The 21070-nt window shown below is 50.9% G+C and overlaps 1 protein-coding gene across 4 annotated transcripts in view; it reads right to left on the reverse strand.

The window, feature by feature from the left end:
* Positions 1-2377: 2377 nt before the first annotated feature.
* LOC138826367 (tyrosine-protein phosphatase non-receptor type 11) overlaps positions 2378-21070 on the reverse strand; it is a 42457-nt gene continuing 23764 nt past the window's right edge. Inside the window, exons 7-16 of one of the 4 annotated variants that reach the window (XM_070021456.1) lie at positions 16216-16312; positions 14271-14350; positions 14002-14160; positions 12502-12633; positions 12107-12261; positions 11004-11071; positions 10379-10530; positions 8578-8693; positions 7296-7361; positions 2378-6454 (exon numbers count right to left, since the gene is read on the reverse strand). In XM_070021456.1, coding sequence (XP_069877557.1) covers positions 6442-6454; positions 7296-7361; positions 8578-8693; positions 10379-10530; positions 11004-11071; positions 12107-12261; positions 12502-12633; positions 14002-14160; positions 14271-14350; positions 16216-16312 — 1038 coding nt within the window. In that variant the 3' untranslated portion in view covers positions 2378-6441. Of the gene's footprint in view, positions 6455-7261; positions 7362-8577; positions 8694-10378; positions 10531-11003; positions 11072-12106; positions 12273-12500; positions 12634-14001; positions 14161-14270; positions 14351-16215; positions 16313-21070 lie in introns of all 4 variants that reach the window. The other 3 variants (XM_070021453.1, XM_070021455.1, XM_070021457.1) reach the window with 3 other exon arrangements.

The following is a 21070-nucleotide window of genomic DNA, read 5'->3' on the forward strand; positions in this document are numbered from 1 at the left end:
CACCCATCCTCACCTCCAGCAGCTGGCTTAAGCATTACCAAGGGGAAGAGGATGTGAACCCTGAATATGGTTGTCCTCAGTATAACCATGCAGTAGAATATCACCACACACGATTCCTTTGCCTAGCTGCCCACAGGCCTTGTAGTAAGGCATTGCTTTTTGTTGTTGTTGTTATTGGTCGTGGGGCTTGAACTCTGGGCCTGGGCGCTGTCCCTCAGCTCTTCAGCTCAAGGCAAGAGCTCTATCATTTGAGCCACAGCGCCACTTCCAGTTTTCTGAGTGGTTTGTTAGAGATGAAAGTCTCTCAGAGTTTCTTGACCAGGCTGGCTTTGAACCGTGATCCTCAGATCTCAGCCTCCTGAGTAGCTAGGATTACAGGTGTGAGACACCGATGGCCAGCTAGGCATCTCTTTCTTATAACCATTATTTTAGTTATTAGGTTTTTGGTAGGTCATGGGGCTTGAACTCCGGGCCTGGGCACTGTCCCTGAGCTCTTCATCTCAAGGAGAGCGCTCTACCACTTGAGCCACAGCGCCACTTCCAGTTTTCTGGTGGTTTATTGGAGATGAGTCTCATGGACTTTCCCACCTGGGCTGGCTTTGAACTGCAATCCTCAAATCTTAGCCTCCTGAGTAGCTAGGATTACAGGTGTGAGCCACTGGCACCCAGCTTATCATTTTTTTTTAAGTTAAAAGTTAAATAGGTATATATATATATATATATACACACCTATTTCCATGGTACAATGTGACATTTTCAGTAGTCACCCCGTGTAGCAATCAGATCACCATCATCGGCATCCATCACCATCAATATCTCTCATCTCTTTGTGTTGACACAGACAAAATCCCTTCTACCACTGCTTTGACACATACTATTAATTGTTTTCAACCATAATTACCCTTCTGTGCTACAGAGCACAGAAGCTATTCCTCCCATCAAACTGAGCTCCTGGACCTATTCATCATTCTCTATCTCCACCCCTCCCCCCACACACACACACGCGCACACACACACACACACACACAGAGCCATATTTCATCCTGATGGTATTCAGAATTTTAAATAGTCTGACCTGAAAAGAGGTGAATGTCAGCTTGCTAGCTTGTCAGTAACTAAACCATTACCACCCATAAATGAGCCAATTTCTCCCTCCCTCCCTCCCTCTCTCCCTCCTCCTCCCCCCCTCTCCTCCCTCTCTCCTTCTCTCTCGTGAATGTTTTTCAAATTCAGTGTTTGGAAACCCAGCACTGACACACTCAGTCAAGGACTGGCGTGGACACGAAGCTGACGGCCACTCATCCTCTCCCATGTCCAGGAACTCTGTGACTCACTCGGTCACATTCATTGTGTCTCCCATCTACACACCCACTTGGGATTCTCTGGAGAACCAGAAGGTTCCATCCTGGCCCATCGCTAAGGACAGGGCATGACCACTGCCCTCCGTGTGCATCCAGGATCTCAGGGCGATACAGAGTTGGCCAACGGCATACACAGCACCTCTTCGGAGCCCCCAGTCTGTGCCCCAAACCCACACTTGACGCCCCTCTCCCTGACCGGCCAGGCAGCGCTGCCAGGACCTTCAGCTATGTTCCTGTGTGCATCCCGCCCAGCTCCCTTGGTGGACAGTCACTGTGCTGGGTGGTTGGGTACCAGGCACTCAGAGGTGCTGCGTTTTCCAAATGGACAGAGGACGAGGCTGACCAGCTAAGCCAGCTGCTCTCGTTACCGGCAGAAAGCAGCTCCATCGGTCCACACCGTGTGACAGGTGTAAAGAAGCAATCCAGCCTACCCTGGCTTTATGACGGCTGACAGGTAGCCAATGGCATGCCTAGTGGTAGAGCACGGGAGCAGGAGTCAGGCCCTGGGTTCCATCCCCACCGCCACCTGTTCAAAGGTGGCCTAAAACCTACACTCCAGGAAAGCAATGGCATCCTATGGGGTAGCTCAGTCCTGCAAGCCTTCCAACATCTTTACTTATACCCTTAACACTATTCAAACCCCGTGTGTGTGCGCGTGTGCATGTGTGTGTCAGTCATCACACCTCCCCTGTAGCTGGGATAGCAAACACGCACCACCGAACGCAACCACTGGTTGAGATGGAGTCTTGGGAACTTCCCAGTCAAGCAGCTAGGATTACAGGCTTGAGCCACAGCACCACCCATTCTGTGGTTTGTTGTTTCCTGTGGAGCAGACCAAGACGTGATTCGGAGCCTTTCCTTACTCACAGCTTCCTCCTGAAGCTACTCCAGGAGGAACTCCCCGACCCCCCCTCATTCTGGCTCCTTCTAGCTAAACACTGTCTATGCCAGCACTTCACCAGCGTGCCAGGCTCGGTGGCTAGGGCCTCAGCCTCCCCTGAGGAAAACGAGTCCCAGAACGTAAGAAAATGGGTTTATTCCTAATTTTTTGTTCCAGACAATTTGCAAATACACTTGACGGCTTCACGGCTACCAAAGCATAGAACTAACACCCATCACCCACGGAGGGCCGAAAACACCCACTCATGTTTCTCTACATAAACTATTCTTTTAATGTCATTAAAAAAAAAAAAACTGCAAATAGACTACGTACTGCATGTGGGCAAAAAAAGGCAAGTAAGTGAATCTCTTGAAACACTAAATGTATAACCAACAGCATATTATCAACATTTACATAGTTCATATCAAAATGATGACATCCTAAAACGTATTCCTTTTAAGGGATAGATTTATCAATAAAATATTACATATCTTTTAATACTCTGGTACAATATTCCATACACTGCAGGGAAATTAAATGTAGGTCTAGTCATCAGCTTAAAAGAGGATCCTTTCCCATTAGCTTTTATTAATAAAAGAACCACAATTAGGTCATAAATAAACAGGCAAATTATTAATTACATGATCTGAGGTTTAGGATGAAAACTTGTAAAAATTAGTTTGATATATAGCAAGGTTATAAGACACAGTGAAACCAACTGCTTTATATTTTGGCCTTGTGTGAACTTGCCCATAGGGAAAAAGGAAAAAAAAACAAACAAACTTTAGTGGTGAAAGATACAATAAACTCTATTTTGGAACTTATTTTTCAAAAGGAAGAAGGAAAAATGTTTCAACAGAATTAAGGACTAACACAGATCCTAAGAAAGGCTTCTTACTATCAGGGAGGCCGTGTGCTTGTTGCGTGAAACTCACCCCGACCACGGACAGCACACAGACCTGCCCCGGGCCAGCTTTCCATCCACACCCCCTCCCTAATTGACCCCTAATCTACAACACCTAACAGCTGCATACTTTCCCATAATCCCTCGACCCAGAAATAACCCAAGAATTCATAACAGTTCTTTAAAATCCCCAGTAAAATAGCTTCTAAAAAAAATCATATGGACCGTTTTTCTTGGCTGAGGAAGCAGAGATACAGGCGGCCCTGCGTGAATTCCTGTCCCATGTGTCCAAGGGCGCTGGGTTTGATGGGTGGGTCACACCCTAGACTTGAGGGGCTGTTGGTTTAGATTCACTTTATGGAGTTGATGATCTCACTTTGGGGCAGTGCTGGCATCTGACACAGTGTGTCACGCTTGCTAAGCAGGTGCTCTACCGCTGCCCAGGCTGGCCTGGGATCCTCCTTCTCCCGCTTCCTGCCATGTTGTGATGACAGACATATATCACCATGGTTGGCTTTTCCAGGGCTTTTTCCTTTTTGCCCAGGCTATGCTGGAACCTCAATCCTCCTGATCTCAGCCTCCCATGGAGCTGGGATGACTTCTCCATCAAAAAAGAAATTAAGTGTTTTAAATTTGATTTTCAAAAAGCTCAGTATCATGTGCCAGAAATTTTATTTCACCCCAATCTCACCCCTACGCTTCTAATTTTAAAACGCTCAGCCAGCTATGGCATATTGTGCATTTTTCATGACCACCAACAAGCCTGATGTAGGCTGGCTGTGTTCCTGTCACATCCGTGTTTCTGCTTCACCCAGTACTGACTGCTCTGGCCTTGAGCCTTCGCCTTCTCACAGACCCTCTCAGCAACTTGGAGGAACACCTGCACCCCAAGTGCCCTCATCTCCCCAGCCCTACCTGCCTTACCACATACAGAACCGCCTGACCCGAGACCCTGCAACGGCCTTCCACCCAACACCTGGCAGACTCAGCCACTGGCGATGTCACCAGCCTGGTCTGGGATCTGCTTACGTAACGTGACAGCTTGCTGGCTTTGTGGAGGGAACCTACGCGGAATCAGTGCACGACAGCAGTCAACGCTGACCATCCCAAGACGGTCAACAGCAGGTCAACATGCAGATGCGGCAGGCCTACTTGTACAATCCGTGCTGTGTGTGCTGGTGCGGAGTCAAAGCAGTCCCCCCAAACAGGCGATTCACAATCCCGTGCGCACACACGGAGCTAGCATTTCCTTCTCTGCAGGCTTGGCAGGAAGAGAGCAGCCATTACACCCCAGTATGGTGACAAAAAGACAACAGTCATCACAATTCCAGGACGGTGACAGACGCCTTGCTCTGAAGCAAGGGGCATGGAAGGGGTGGGGGGATGGACGGAGGCCACTGCACAGCCCCAAGTTCCTCAGGGTTCCAGAAAGGAACCTCTGCTGGGCTGGGGGGGGGGGGGGCATCTAGTCCTTCCTTTCAAGAGCCAAAGCAAGAAGACTGAGCAAGGAAAGCCGGACTCTGCAGGAGCCGACGCGTCCGCGGAGTTGCTTCACTGGCCGCCGCCGCTGCCGCCGCACGAGAGGCTGAGCGAGGTCTCTGGAGAAGGCACTTAGGGCAGAACATTCGCAAATCCCACTGCGGGCTGCATCTGACAAGAGCCCGCTCCGCTCGGCTCCTCGCTGCGGCCGGACCCGACAGCACCCCCGCCGCCAGGCTCTGCGGGCGTCACCGGCGGGAGCTCTGCTGCCCCATGCTCTGTCCCCGCACTCGGTTGGTTCAGCAGATGTGCAAGTCACTGGCAGGACTGCTCAGAGCTTCTTGAAGGCTCTTGGTGACTTTCTCATCTGATTGCTGCCTCTGTCACTGACTGTTAAGGGGCCTCAGCCTCCCAAGGTCTCCCTTGGCCTCTCCTGGACTGGTGGCCTCCGGTGAAGCCCACTGCACTGGGCCCTCTTCTTGGATCGGGTGGGCCTGCCTTGTCTCAGAGGGCACAGAGGGGAGCCACAGAATTGTGAATTGAGCCTGAAGAAGGCCTGAGCTGCCATGTTGTGGAGAACACCAGAGATGACATAGAGACAGACCCGAGGACTCTACCCAGAGACAGAAGCGGGCCATCCCAGCACCTCCGGCACCTGCCGACCACCTCAGTGACCATCTGTAGGCCCTGCAGACCGACCCAATTGACCCAGCGAGGACCAAGGTGGGAGACATTATTGACATTTCATGATCGTGACTCTTCTCTGCTCTGAACACAAGACGAACATGCCAAATGCAAGGGCAGAGCGACCGCCATCCCCTCAGGCCTTTATCTGACAGGTCATGGCACCTGGCTGTCTGCTAAGAGGAAAATACATCTCACCCTAATTCGTAAGTTTGTTTCTCATGACTTCATGACTTTTTAATTCATTCTTTTTTTGGGGGAAGGGGGTAGGTACAGCAGTGTGAACTTGTGTGACCTCTTGCTTACTAGGCTGGTGAATTCTTGCCTGAGCCATGCCCCCCTCCCCTGATTCCTGTGACTATTAGCAATGCAAAGGTAATCAACTGGAGGGGAAGAAAGAAGCCACCAAAGTGACTATCCACTGCTGGCTGGATAACTGCTTTGGCTGACTGGGTCCCCAACCGCACTTCTTAGACACTTGCTCCCCAGTGTGATGCTTGCAGAGATGGGGAACCATAGGGGTGATGGGGGTTCATCCACAGGGTGGCTTTCCGCCCCGCCTGCGGTGACCCCGAGGCGCCCTCTGCTCTGCTACACACAGCAGGATGTGGCTTTCCGTTCTGCAACTATGTGATAATTGATACAGGCTGTGTCTGGAGTGTTCTGTACAACATAAACCAGGGTAAGATGGCAGCCAAGGTGAATGGAATTGTTCTCACTTCCCAGGGAACCTGCTACTTAACTTCCCCAAGACATTTCTTCTTACATGTGTCACATGATTCTTACAGAAAAAGGTGGGGGGAGGGGGAGGAGTCAAATCACTTAAAGTTATAAAAAGGAAAAGAAAAAAAAAAACAACTGCCCACAGCTAGACTCTGAATCCCATAATCTGTAAAATAGGAGCACAATTTAACTGCTTCCTCAACTCAAAGCAGAATCCTATAAAATAGAACACTGTCTACATTGTAGAGATGATTTCTTCGTATCTGAGGACAGGAACTTCTGAGTTAGAATACAATGGCCTTTAAATGGTTTCCAATTTTCTTATCAAAAAGTAGACCACCGTGCAAGCCTTCCAGTTCATTCTTCTGTAAACTTCCCTGCATCTGTTCTTGACCTCCGTGGGGGAGGGGTCAAAGTCCGCATCTGAGGAAGAAAGGTGTTTGAATTTCGAAAGCATGGCGAAACATTTGACTCATTTTCCGTGTGGTGTGGGGGATAGAGCCCAGGGCTTTACACACCATGAGGCAAGCACTCTACCACCGCGCAATACCCGAGCCCGAAACAAGGACAATACACTCTGCGCTGAGATGGGAATTTCAGCACAAAATTCTGAAACTATGACTTCCCAGCCTATCCATGAAATGCCCATCATCACGTGTTCGGTCTGCAAAGGTGACTGGCAGGGAGAGGATGTGCGGGAGTTGATGCCCACAGTCGAGCGGCAAAGGTGGAGCTGACCCAGGCAGGACTCAGGAGCCTCTGCTTCTGGGCACCACCGAGTGCCGTGTCCAGCCCCTGACAGATGCTGACAGATGGGGCTGGCACAGTGTGGGTCACCCAACTCTAATAAAAAAAAAAAAATGCCCGGATGTGGGGGTGTGACTTGAGTGGTAGAATGTCCATCTTGAACTAAAAAACCAAGTAGCAAGAGCCCCTGGGTTCCAGCTCCAGTACCAGCTCAGACCCCCACAAAAAATGTCTGCTCGTCCCACTGCCCTGGGCTAGACCCCTGGAGCAGCTGCACACTGAAATCTGCATCTAGTTTCATGGCTAATGAATTGTCAACTAAACCTTGCTCGTGAAAGAAACACAGGGTGAGAAAGGGGAGGCTGGTGTGCAACCCTCCATGATGGCACACTTTGCTAAAATATTCACAAATCGCCTGCCTGCTCCCAAACCGCTGTGATTATATAAGCAGTCCCCGGCGAGCGCTGGCTTTCATTTAAATACCTATTTCTGTGCTGGAGTGCCGCAGCGCCCTCACCGGAAGCTCTTCTGCTGCTGCATTAGGCCCACGTTCTCATAGACTCGAGCACTGTCCTCCCTCAGGCTGCAGGGAAAGAGAAGGCACGCATGGACCACGGCACGGGCCTCACAGGGGCTGGCCCAGGATGCGGAATTTGCAAGGCACGCACGCCATTCTTTGGGACCCAGCTATGTGCAAACCCTTCCTCACTCCAAAGGACATACAGCATTAGGAAGTTACTAGGACAGTCAGAGCTGAGAGTCTCTGTGCTCACTGGGGGGTGTGCTCCAGGCAGGCAGGCAGGGAGGTCTGTGAAGCAAGGCACTGAGTTAGACATGAAGAGGCATCCATGTTTGCAGGAGGGAGCAGAGCAGGTTTGCCACTGTAAGAGGAAGTGTGGAGCCAGGTGACCCCAGGAACACCCGCCTTCTAGCTCTACTGCAGACTGCTTTAGATTTGCCATGGAAGCCCACAGGGGGTGAGGGGGGAGGGAGAAGGAGGAAGAGGTGGAAGAGGAGGAGAAGATGGAGGAGGAGAAGGTGGAGGAGGAAGGGCTTCTACTGTGGAATTTCATTTCAATGTTCGACAGAAAGTGAACATAAACACAGCATGTATCTGCTCTCCAAAACACTTACATATAATACCCAAGTCAGTAAGAGCTTTAAACATCCAAATCAGAAGTAAACAGAGGTCAGATTCTTGGGGGGAATAAAAGGTAAATGTTATACTAGTGGGTGACTTCAGAATATAGAGAAAAACAAGCACTATTCACATGATCGCTTCCACAAATGTTTTCCCTGCTGTGTTTCAGTTGTGGGGAGTTGGGGAGAACCAGGGGGTGGATGTTTCAGACTGTGTGGGCCACACAGTCTCTGTCATACATTTTTATTCTTTAGAGGTGGAAGAGGGAACGTGGTGGTGCTTTTAAACAATTTGGCTGGTGGGCTGTTTTCTGACCACTGGCTGAAAGGTGGGTTTCTAGCAGGTCGTGAGCTGGCTGACACCTTAGTAACCCATGTGTTTACTGGCATTTGGCAAAGCCTCAGCACATCCTAAGGACTGTTACTTGCCTGGCTCTGCAGTAGTAACCCCCCCCCCCACGCGCCTCCCCTCCCCGGGTGCAAACACCTGCCTCTCAGAGAACCCACCTGAACGCAATCAGCCTGCAGTACGGGAAGAGGAAGACAAGCGCTAGAAGAGGCAGGCCGCTGGGCGCCCAGGTGCACACGTGGGAGGGGTGGCGGAACACGCCTGCCCACACAACTGCGCTCCATTAGAAAGCCCTCCAACCACTACTTACTCGGTAGCACTGGGTGGCGTCGGGGTGCAGGGCGGGAGGGGACTCTGCTCCCCACCCGTCTGGTCCGACAGGGAATACTTAATATTGGTGTACTCGTGCCCTTTCCGCTTGCTTTTCTGAAAGATGGAAAAGCACAGATATGAGGGGCTGTGGTTTTAAAAAACTAAAAAGAAACATAAAGACACTTCATCAAAGGGGGAGAGGAGAAAGAAAAAGAGACAAAAAATAGGCTAAAATACTGATATGTTGACCAAATTATGAGGGAACTTATATAAATGTACCATACGGTGAAAAATACATTGACTAAGCTGGGCACTGGTGGCTCACACCTTTAAATCCTAGCGGTAATAGTCAAGAGTCTGAGATCTGAAGATTGTAGTTCAAAGCCAGCCTGCGCGGGTAAGTTCATGAAACTCCCACCTCCAGTTAATCACCAAAAAGTCAGAAGTGGAGCTGTGGTTCAAGTAGTAGAGTGCCAACCTTGAGCCCAAGAGCTCAGGGACAGTGCCCAGGAAGAGTTCAACTGGCATGCACACCCCAGCAGGGCTGTGGACAGGGAGATCACACAGCTCCCCAAAAGAGCAGCTGTCTTCATCCACCTTGGTAGGGTATCCCCTAAGTGACTAAGCTTTCTGTCTGTGAATTGCTTCAAAGGGAAAGGCTCCGACTCTAGTTCTCCGTCATCACGCACAGTGTGTTAAAAAGCAAAATTTCAGGGCTGGGAAGGTAGCTCAGTGGTAGAGCGCTTGCCTTGCATGCTCGAGGCCCTGGGTTTGATTCCTCAGCACCACATAAGCAAAAAGAAAAAAGCCGGAAGTGGCGCTGTGGCTCATAGTGGTAGAGCGCTAGCCTTGAGCTGAAGAGCTGAGGGACAGCGCCCAGGCCCAGAGTTCAGGCCCCACGACCGGACCCAAAAAAAAAAAAAAAAAAAAGCAAAATTTCACAGTCTCCAACTCGGCCAGATTAGTGGTTCAAACCCCAGTGCTGCCAACAGAGATATTCATTTTAAAAGATGGAACTGGGATGAACGTGGGCCAGACCAAAGCTGGAACAGGCTGCGAGCGTCAAGGCTCTGAGTTCTAAGCTTGCCATGTAAGCTTCAGCCTGGGCAGCCGGGACAACGAGGCGGTGCCACAGGATGTCGCTGAACCCCAAGCTGTCAGTGGGGACAATGCTAGTCTCTAAGGGGTCCTGTGAGGTGGGTGTCTGTTTCTCATTCCCAAATGAAGATGGTGCCTGAGGGCCAGGTATGGTAGCCCATGACTATAATCTCAGCAGCTACTTAAGAGATGGAGGGAGACAATCTGAGGCTGGCCAAGCAAAGGTGGAAGGCTCTTTCTGAAAAAACTAAAAAGTAAATGGACTAGACAGGGGCGGGGGAGGGGGGGAGAGCACGTGATATACCACCTGCCTAACAAGCAGGGCTCAATCCTTACTACTTTTTTTTGGGGGGGGGGTGTCCGATTGTGGGGCCTGAACTCTGGGCCTGGGCGCTGTCCCTCAGCTCTTCAGCTCAAGGCTAACCCTCTACCACTTGAGCCACAGCGCCACTTCCGGCTTTTTCTTTTTGCTTATGTGGTGCTGAGGAATCGAACCCAGGGCCTCGAGCATGCAAGGCAAGCGCTCTACCACTGAGCCACCTTCCCAGCTCCTCCTTACTGCTTCTGAGGGGAGAGGAGAGACAGAGAGAGGGAGAGAAGGAGAAAGAGAGAACTATTGATCTGAGCCTGTGTTCTGTGCAAAGCAAAGGGAAGTAGAAGCCAGGAAGGAAAGGAGGCCCAGGCTGGGCCTCCAGTAGTACCTGCTCTTCTTCAATCCTGCGCTGTAGTGTTTCAATATAATGCTGGACGGCCATGTAGATGAACCGGTATTGTGCTTCTGTCTGGACCATCCCTGACCTCTGGGACCGGACCATCTGAATGGTTTTGGGAACGTCGATGTCACAGTCAACACCTACAAAGCAAAAAAGCAAAGACTATGAAGCTGCAGGAGGGGCTGCTGGGCTGGGGGGAAGGAGCTCAGGAGCTGCAGGGCTGGGCGGTGGTCAGGAGGAGCTGCAGGCCCAGCTCCAGCTGGCTGCAGGGTCAGTGTCTCTGCTCTCCCCAACTGTGTGCTAAGGGCCACAGCCCGGGGCTCCTTGGCAGTGTCTCTAAGGGCTCAGGATGGCACCAGGATGGCATGACCAGGGCAGGAAGTCAGGTGCTCTCACTGCCCAGTGACCCTACTCCATTTCAGAGGCAGGGACAGAGCAGCAAAGCCACAGCACAGGGCTAGCCCCTGGGCTTCATCTCAAATAAGACACTCTCTTCTCAGGTGACTAGTGATGGTGGAGTGCTGGGAGGTTTCTGGACTCCCGATTCCCCCCCCCCGCACCCACCTTCCTTGGAGACAGCCAGCGCTGTCTCCTCACCCTCCATACGACCTACCTTTCTCTCTGATGATGTCGATAAGGATGTCGATCACAATGAATGTTCCCGTCCGGCCAATGCCAGCACTGAGGGCAAGATGAGAAGCAGGGACAGCAGGGTCGGTCATGGTGGCGTACACTCAAAACCAAGCTGCTAAGCTGGATGCTGGTGTCTCACACTTGTAAATCCTAGCTACTCAGGAGGCTGAGATCTGAGGATCAGGATTCAAAGCCAGCCAGGGCAGGAAAGCCTACTAAGACTCTTATCTCCGACTAACCACCAAAAAGGTGGGAGTGGAACTGTGGCTCAAGTGGTAGAGTGCAAGCCTTGAGCAAAAAAGCACAGGGGCAGTGCCTAGGCCCTGAGATCAAACCTAAGGACCAGCACACACGTGTACACGCACACACACATACACACACAAGCTGCTAATATTAAGAGGAGTATCTGCTCTGCCATGGTTTACAGACAGCCTCTTCCTACCTACAAATACACTGGCAACAAACACAAGGCTCCGCACTTGGAGCCTGGCCTCCTAGAATAGGGTGCTCAAGGCAAGTCCCTGCAGCCCTCTGACCCTCTGTTTCCATGTCTGTGAAATGGGGGCAACAGCACAGCTAGGGGCTGACACGAAACAAGGGCTTGCTATATGTAGCTTTTGAAAACTAGGAACAATGCCAGTTTCACACATCTACCTGCCCAGCACAGGAAGGAGATACGGAGAGCCAGACTGTCCCCCATGCAGGCACAAAGCCCAAGTGGGGCACTGGCAACCCCACTTTCCTCTGGAGGTCCAGAGACAGCCACCACCAAGGAGGGAAGTGACTGACACCTCAAGAAGCAAACAGTGTAGGAAAATATATATTCCTAAGACGTGAGCCCTACATTATTACTATATGAACATATCACTCAGACATGAGCCCTACATTATGACTATATTTAAAAAGAAGACTCAGCAGAACTAACCCAATGAGGGATCCTTGAGAGTAAGGCCTGGGCCCACCTCACCCACTCTGTCCCCTCTGCCTGGAGGTCATACTAGGTCTATGAGAAATACACTTGGGGGTCACAGGTGTCCCCTAGAGAGCCAGGGGTGGGCAGGCAAAGCAAGCCCCAGCTGTCACCTGCAGTGAACCACGACAGGGCCTGCATCCATGATGCTCTCTTGCTTGTGGTGGACCTCCTCCAGGAAGTCCAGCACGCCCCCGGGGTCACTGGGCACGCCGTGGTCCGGCCAGGTCCGAAAGTGGTATTGCCAGACCGTTCTCTCCGTATTCCCCTGGAGTAGAGCCAAGAAAAACCAGAAAAGAATTAAATAAATCAGGGAGTTGAGGAATCGCTGGCCTTCAAATTGTCCCAGACCCTAGGCCAGCCAGTGGCCCAGAGGTTCCTCCCGCACTGGAACGGCCGAGTCAGTAAGTGAACAGACGCACGAACGCGAGCAAACACAGGTAACCAGAGACGCTGGATCCTAAGTGCCCAACACCGTTACCGAAGTCTTCAAATACAATATACTTACTTGTCCAACCTTCGAGAGCTTGAGTTCTCTTAGCGTGTAGTCATGAGCCGCGCTTTCTTTGACGTTCCGGACGCGCATGACCCCATACTCTTTGAGCGCATACTCGTCTGGCCAGTACTTGACACATTTGCTCTGGAAGGGATCCCAGGACAGACAGTTAATCTCTGAGAGCTGGAGCCAGCAGCAAACAAAGGTCCAAGTCTTGCAAAATGACCACTCTCATGGAAAGTGGCCCATGGCACAAACAGAGATGGAGGCAAGGGAGTTAGCATCGGGACCAAGCCAGCTGGTCAGGCCTGTTGTTCTGAGAGCTTCCATAGCTCTTCTGATGGGGTCTGGCACTGAGACTCTGAAAGCCCCTAGATGCCTATCACAGCCCAAGTGCTGTGAATGAGCTGCCTCCTGAACACCCAAGCCAGCAGGAAGGAAGGTAGGGGGCTTCAACCCTTCCTTCCACATCAGGCCAGCAGCATTCACCTGAAGCAGAAATTAGGAAGATGCTGTCATTGGCCCATGAGTTTGAGAACATCTAATGTCACTGCTCAAGGAAGCCTGCATCTCACTGAATGTGCCCAGATTTAACCTCAGGAATGTGCAGAAGTGCACCAGCCAGGAATCCAAACACGAATCTTATGCAACTGCCCCACCCTCACAGCGCAGAGAAGCTGCCCCAGAGGACCTCAGTCCCAAATCCTCATCTGCCCCTGGTTCACTGCTAGATGTGGCTGTCATGCTCCACTGAATTCTTACATAAACCAGTTACAGACAGAACAGAAAGAACTTTGACAAAAACACCCAAAAAAACTCATGATATTTCCACATTAAAAACCCACAAGGAGGGCCAGATATGGCAGCACACTTATTCCAGACACGTGGGAGGCTACGGGTAGGAGGACTGTTGTTGAAGGCCAGACCAAGCAAAAGCCCAAGATCTATGTGAAAACTAAAGCCAAAAAGGGCTGGGCTTGTGGCCCAAGTTGTTGTGGCCTAGCATGCATAAAGTCCACGCCTCCACTGTGTTAAAAAAGAAAAGGAAGCTGGGTGCTGGTGGCTCACGCCTGTAACCCTAGCTACTCAGGAGGCTGAGATCTGATGACCATGGTTTGAAATCAGCCTGGGCAGAAAAGTTCGTATGACTCTTATCTCCAATAAAGCACTCAGAAAAAGCTGGAAGTGGTGCTGTGGCCCAAGTGGTAGAGTGCTAGTGTTGAATTCAAAGAGGCTCAGGGACAATGCCCAGGCCCTTAGTTCAAGCTCAAGGAAGGGAAGAAGGGAGGGAGGGAGGGAGGAAGGAGGGAGGAAGGGAGGGAGGGAGGGAGGAAGGAGGGAGGAAGGGAGGGAGGGAGGGAGGGAGGAAGGAGGGAGGAAGGGAGGGAGGGAGGGAGGGAGGGAGGGAGGGAGGGAGGGAGGAAGGAGGGAGGAAGGGAGGGAGGGAGGGAGGGAGGAAGGAGGGAGGAAGGGAGGAAGGAGGGAGGAAGGGAGGGAGGGTGTGTGGCATACCTTCCCCCTCTCCACCTCCTTGGTCGTCATGACAATCACCCGGGAGTTCTCCTGGAACACCATCCGCCAGAAGTCATTCACCGTGTTCTGTAGGCAGCCTTGTGTGGCAATGTAACTTTTCTTGGGCTTTGAATTGTTGCACTTGGTTTCAAACTCAGGCTACAAATTTAGGAAGAAAGTCCTTCAAACATGTGGAAGTTGCTTCCAGGACACAAGGTTAAAACTTCCCTCCACAGGCAACCAGAAAACAGTGAGAAAGGCAGGTTTACCATGATGATGTTTGCGTTGATGTAATCAGAAACGGGCTCGTTAGGGTCCCCATCATGCAGGACTACCCTGGTGTGATCGACTGGAAGGAAGGGAGAGCACAGCCCCGTGAGAACTCTGCGTCAGCACCCGTCAGTTCACCCTCAACCCTCCAAGGGATAAAACCCTCCTCAACGAGAAGATGGCATGAAAAATAAACTACAAACACACACTCCCTGAATGCCACAGGTGCCCCCACGGCTGCCTTCTCCTCCTCTTTCTTTTGTCTTTCTATTTTTGGGGGGTGGGTTCTAGGGTTTAAACTCAGGGCCTCTTTGAGACCTTCTGGCTTTGGTTACTTATCAGATGGGGGGGGCTAATGATCTCAAGAGACCTCGTTCTTTTTTTTTGGGGGGGGGTCTGGTCGTGGGGCCTGGACGCTGTCCCTCAGCTCTTCAGCTCAAGGCTAGCGCTCTACCACTTGAGCCACAGCGCCACTTCCGGCTTTTTTCTTTTTTGCTTATGTGGTGCTGAGGAATCGAACCCAGGGCCTCAGGAATGCAAGGCAAGCACTCTACCACTGAGCCACCTTCCCAGCCCAAGAGACCTCTTTCTTTCTTTTTCTTTTTTTTTTTTTTTGGTCGGTCATGGGGCTTGAACTCTGGGCCTGGGCGCTGTCCCTCAGCTCTTCAGCTCAAGGCAAGCGCTCTACCACTTGAGCTACAGCGCCACTTCCGGTTTTCTGGTGGTTTATTGGAGATAGGAGTCTCATGGTCTCTCCTGCCCGGGCTGGCTTTGAACTGTGATCCTCAGATCTCAGCCTCCTGAGTAGCTAGGATTACAGGCGTGAGCCAGCAGCGCCCGGTGAGACCTCTTTCTTTTATATCTATGTTTTCCCTCTGCTCAGGGGCTCCCCTGGTGCTCATGGGGTCACAGGCGGTAGGAAAGATGAAGGAGTAATCACTGCTGTTTCTAAACATAATGTTGTCCGTAAGTATTTGCCAGGGCTGGACCGCCATCCTCCTGCTTATTATACTTCCCATGTAGCTAGCATGACTGTCGTGTGCTACTACACCAGCTTGTGCTGAGATGGGGGTCGCACTTTTTGCCTGGACTGGCCTTGAATAGTAATCCTGCCAGTCTCTAAGTCCTGAGTAGCTGGGATCACAGGCGTGAATCTGGGGCCCCTGTATGGCACGAGGACAGCGCCTTTGGAATGCCACCTGTCGCCTTGCTAAACAGTCTCTGGCATGTGGGTAAGAACACTTGCTCTGTGCCCATGAGGTCCAGATTAGGAAACATCAGGCTGCAAAGACTGGCAGAGTCTGCCCTCTAGAGAGGTGAACTGCACATGTGTGGGGGACCATTCGTGGGGTCCCTGCTCTAGGGACCTCCTTCCAGGTTCAACCTGGACTCTTGCTGGCAGCATCTGCATATGAAAGGAAGTACAGCTTCCAAAATATTCCCATGGTCCTCTTTTGAGCAACTGCAGGTGTGTCACTACAAGTCAGGGGACTAGCAAGAGGAATAGTTGGATGGCAGACTCCGGAGTGTTTTCTGATTTTTCCCACATGAGTGAACTGAGGTGAGCCTTCCCCATGACTTGGGGTGCATGCTGGAGAGCCAAGGCACTGATCTCAGACCCTGTGACTCATGGCACGGCCTGACTCTGTATGGTCACAACCTTAAGATGATTACACTTGGGCAGACAGAAAACTAATGAACAGAAGGACAGGACCACAGACAAAACCTCCACGTGGCTGTTTTATGGCAACCGGTATCCTAGAAACCCACGAAGAAGACCATCCATCCCCTCTGCTGTTGATTATTTTAGAAACTACTGCTCTCCCTTTAAGATGCTAAGGCCTGGGGTCTGTTAACAAGAGCAAAACATCTGCCGACCCCCACCCCCACCCGGCCCTGGGCACAGTGACTATTCATTATCAAGGAGGATATATGGATACTTACAGGGCAGGATGTTTTTATATCTGTTCTTGTTCTTATTTTCTTGCCTCTGACCCTCTTTTCGGCTGTAGAGAAGTTTGCATTCCTGCTGTTGTAGTGTCTAGAAAGAAAAGTAATTGTTATGATGCGTCAAAAGCAGAGAAAGGAAACAAAAGGGAAGAGAAGGGAGGAGGGAGGAGGGGAGGGGCCCGTGCTTGATCTGGTACAGGATGGCGGGGCGGTCTGCCGTCACTGGATGATGGGAATGTGACTTCTCCCAGTGAAGCGTTGGGGTTTCCGATGTCAAGCCCGTGTGGCCAGGCCACGACATGGTGGAAGGAGGCTTGGGAAGGGACAGGGATGGGTATGAGGCGTTCACTGAGCCCTCTCTGGGACCAGGAGGTGGGGAACCCCATCAGGCAGAGAGAGACACTGAACCAGCCAGCCACCGTGGGGCTGGCCCACATCAATAGGGAACTGGGGGAAGAAAGAAGACAATTGTGCGGGCAGGCCCGAGGCGGGCACCGGCCAGGCAGCAGAACACTCAAGGAGTGTGTTCCCTTTCCAAAATCACAGAATGTGCCTCTGGAGGGGTCATTAGTCTCCAACATGCTATTTGGGTTTTGCAATCCCAGAGATCGAACCCAGGGCCTCTGGCACTTGCTAGGCAAGTGCTGTCCTACTGAGCTGCACCCTCTACTTCTCCCCCGCCAGCCAACTCCCTGCAGGGTAGTTTTTAATGGGAAATCACAAATGGGCAAAACAGGAAAGTGAAAAGTAGGCTAAAAAGAAAAGCAATTTTTCTATATAAAAATGCCACAACGACTACCCCTTAAAGATTTCTGCCAGAAGAGACAGAATCGATATTTTGCAGTGCAGCAGCCCTGTGATAGTTCCATTTCATTTATCTGAATTTCAAAGGCAGGTATAAAAGTCAGGGTTTTAAATTAGTATTTGACTCTCAGTTTCAAAATGCAATATTCAGCCTCAACACACAGCTCATAACAGAAAGTGTTCCACTGGCGGAAACCTTAACAGAAACAAGCCCCAAGCATGCAGGACTCAGGGAGAGACATACTCATCTAGATTAATTAAAGCTGTGTGCCTTCTGCAAGCTGGCATTTTCTTGAACTGTGAGCCAGCCCTGCCTGGCAACAGTGCTGGATGCTTAGGGTAGCAAGGTGAGGTTCAAAGAGAAGTTCAAACACTGAACCAAATCTGTCACTTAAAAGTCAACCGTCGTGATAAAGTGAAACAAAACTTCAGCAAAAAATGGTAAAGGGAGAGAGAAGTAGCAGCCTCATTTAAAACAAACCTGGCTCCCCGGTGTGGGAGCCCTCGCTTAGGAGCCATTGCACTCCTGGAGGGCGTTCGGCCGCCATCACTGTGGAGGGCGGATCCCTCCGGCCCCGCCCTCCGGCCCTGCCCGGTTCCCCTCTATCACCATCAGGGCCGAGCTCTCAGCAGACTCTAGAGGCCAGAGCCCACACAAAACCTGCAAAGGCGTCAGGAAAGCCAACGCCTGTCCCGTCCCGTGGGGAACATGTACAAGTGCCCAGCAGGAGTACCAAGGAAGAGGACAAGTTTCATTGCACAGGCTGGCTCCTTGTGTTTACTGCCATCACGCACATCAAGCATCTCTTCTCTGAACTCCTGCCAACCTGGTACCCAGCGCAGCAGCCCCATCACTGAGGACTAAGATTTTCCCACAGGCTCTGGGCCTGGCTCTGGACTGGAGTTTCAAGAATGGAAACCCAAGAGGAAGAGAGGCACACAGGCACATGCAGAGACAGTGCCCCTGTGCTCCGCCGGCTCCAAAGACTGTTTGGAGCAGCAGAGCCCAACTACTTCGGGATAAAAATAACGATGCTGGTGGGCTGAGCATGGGTCTTCTGGGTAAAAGGCACTGGGTTCCACCGCCAGCTCCGAAAAACAAATGAACAAACAAAAATAAGCAAATAATGCCGGAGAACTTTAAGGCAAGTACAAGCCATGGGATTTACTTGGAAAACAAAGCTACTAAGGGATACATATTTGTGGAAGGAGGGGAAGGGATCTAGAGGAGAGAAGAAGAGAAGGCTGGGGGGGCGGGCAAGTAAGGCTAGAGGGGTGGGATCCCAGCAAAGAGAGCCAAAGAGAGTACCCTCAGCTGGGCCACCCTGGACAGGTACCTTGGTCCGGCAGAGCACCTGGACAAAGTCTAATCTACCTCAGAAGACCTGGCGGTGCACCAGATGTCTTCCAGAGCCCCAGATAGCTTGCCTTGCATGCATGAGGCCCTGGGTTCGATTCCTCAGCACCCCATGAGCAGAAAAAGCCAGAAGTGGTGCTGTGGGTCAAGTGGTAGAGTGCTTGCCTTGAGCTGAAGAGCTGAGGGACAGCACCCAGGCCCAGAGTTCAGGCCCCATGACCAGAAAAAAAAAAAAAAAAAAAAAAAAAAACTAGAAAGATGTTAGAAAAGGAAAATCAACAGGACTTGGCACACAATAAACTATGGGAGGAAGAGGAGAAAAGTGAATCCAGGCACTATAGGGATGGGATTATTTAAAAAGACATGACTAGCAAGGACAGGAAGCTAAGATTTGCTCTGAGGGAGAAAATCACAAGTCCTGTCTGGAACGCCTGAGTCTGAAGAGAGATGACAGCCGAGAAGCAATGTGGAATGCACAAGCCGAACGGTATCCCCAGAGCCCAAAAGCAGCATGAACTCCAGGGAAGGAGAACACGCTGAGAGTGTGGAGCAAGAAGCGTGGCGGGTCCTCCAGAGCCACCAGGCTCGGCGAGGCGTGTGGGAGAACTGCAGGGAATAGCAAGACACAAGGGAGGGGAAAGGAACAAACTAGTAATGGTGTGCTGCAGGGCGGAGATGCCAAGAAAACTGGGGATTGAGGAGCTAAAGCAGCACAGGGAGGAGGGACTGGAGAAAGGACTGCTGGAATTGCTGGAAAAAAAGGCACTAAGTGTATTTCCTAAAAGTGACTGCAGTATGCAGGAGAAACCACATTACAGGCCAGGCCCAAGAAAGAAGGCACTGCCGGGCACCGGTGGCTCACGCCTGTCATCCTAGCTACTCAGGAGGCTGAGATCTGAGGATCACGGTTCAAAGCCAGGTCGGGCAGGAAAGTCCATGAGACTCTTTATCTTCAATGAACCACCAGAAAACCGGAAGTGCTGCTGCAGTTCAAGTGGTAGAGCACTCACCTTGAGCTGAAGAGCTCAGGGAAAGCTCGTGCGCAAGCCCAGAGTTCAAGCCCCACGACAGACAAAAAAAAAAAAAAAATCCATGAGCACAGGTGAGGTACAGTGCTGTCAGCTGGTAACAGGTGAGGTGTAGCGCTGTCAGCTGGCAACCTCAGCAACATGGAAGGTGGAGACGGAAGGACCGCAGGTCAAGGACAGTCCCAGGTAAGAAACAAGTACAATAAGTAAAAGAAACTTAGAAAACATGACCTTGAAAACTACTTAGTAAGAAGAAATAAATATTTAATCTGTATTGGTGATTTAAAAAAAAAAAAGCTTTAGAGAAATATTTCAATGTTTAAAATAAGTAATGACAGCCCAAGGATGCAGCTGGGTGATAAAGCATGTGACTCTCAGCAACAAATGAGGAAAGTAAATTTAAAATAACAACTCTAACTCGTTACGTTTATCATCGTGTTTCACTGATGCTCTTCATCGCTAGTTTTCCACTCCACTAGAATCTCCCCCCGCCCCCCCCACCGCCCCAGTGTTCCTCAGGTGTCTCCAGGGCCTGTGGAGAAAATAGAATGAAGCTGAATTGCAGGGCCTGTCCTGCAATGCACTGTCCTGAGCAAGCACCCGGTTGCTCCACACAAGCTCCTCCAGGCTGGAACGCAACTGGAGTCTACGTGTGCCGTGAAGTGCCTCAGGCTGCTAGCTCTGCGAGGGAGCTGACAGTGAGCCCACCGGGCTGCTCTGACACACTGAGGCGGAAAGGACTTCATCCCTCAGTCATTACTCACTTGTCCATTCCGCAGCGCCACTGAATTCTACAGTCTTCCAAAGATGATGGAAAGAACATTCATAAAAGGAGGTAAGGGGGGGGGAGTGTAGTTTTGGAGAGGGGAGGGAAGGGATGGTAGAGGAAAAACAAAGGAGGAGGCAACAATGCTTGATAAGGAATGTACTCATTACCTTGCTCATGTGATTGTAACCCCTCTGTACAGTATTTTCACAATAAAAAAAAACTTATTTAAAAATAAAAAGTAATAAAAGGAGGTAAACAGCCACTAAATTAAAGCAGTCAGTCGAGAAACACTAACTTATGGAGTTCCCGCTGTGTGCCAGGCCCTGTGCTGAGCATTTGAGATAACTCGGACAGTAACTACGTCAAAAGCAATGCTGGGAATGTGACTCAGTGGCCTCACGTCAGCCTAGCAAGGGAGAAGCCCTGAGACAAATCCTAGTATTGCCCGGAGCAGGAGGAGGATGCCAAAAACCTGGGAGTTTGTGGTTACTTTTCTTTTCTTTATAGTGCCTGCACTCAGGAACTCATGAATCCTAGGCTCTACTTCTGAACCATGCCCTGAGCACCAAGATCACCGTGTTTGAAAGATTTCTGTCAAATGGATGAGGGGAGAGAGAGAGAGTACAGGATCAGGGGTGACAGGAAAGGGGAATGGAGGATCTTTCACTCAGGATATTCTCCTAGCTACGCAGGAGAAATTGGTCCACCCGGTCCCCGAAGTTACCTACCTGACCTTCTGGAGCACAGCTAGTACTTCCCTCCCACCATTCAGAGTAATGAGGCTGCCCCGGCTTTCTGAAGACCCCAGTAAGCACTGGAAATCTTCCAATGGAATTCCAGTCTTTTGCTTTTCTGGGACTTTGCCAGCAGTCCCAACTGAAAGCACCAAAT

Source organism: Dipodomys merriami, unplaced genomic scaffold, assembly GCF_024711535.1.
Source record: "Dipodomys merriami isolate MVZ:Mamm:240054 unplaced genomic scaffold, mDipMer1.0.p SCAF_142, whole genome shotgun sequence".
Lineage (NCBI taxonomy): Eukaryota > Metazoa > Chordata > Mammalia > Rodentia > Heteromyidae > Dipodomys > Dipodomys merriami.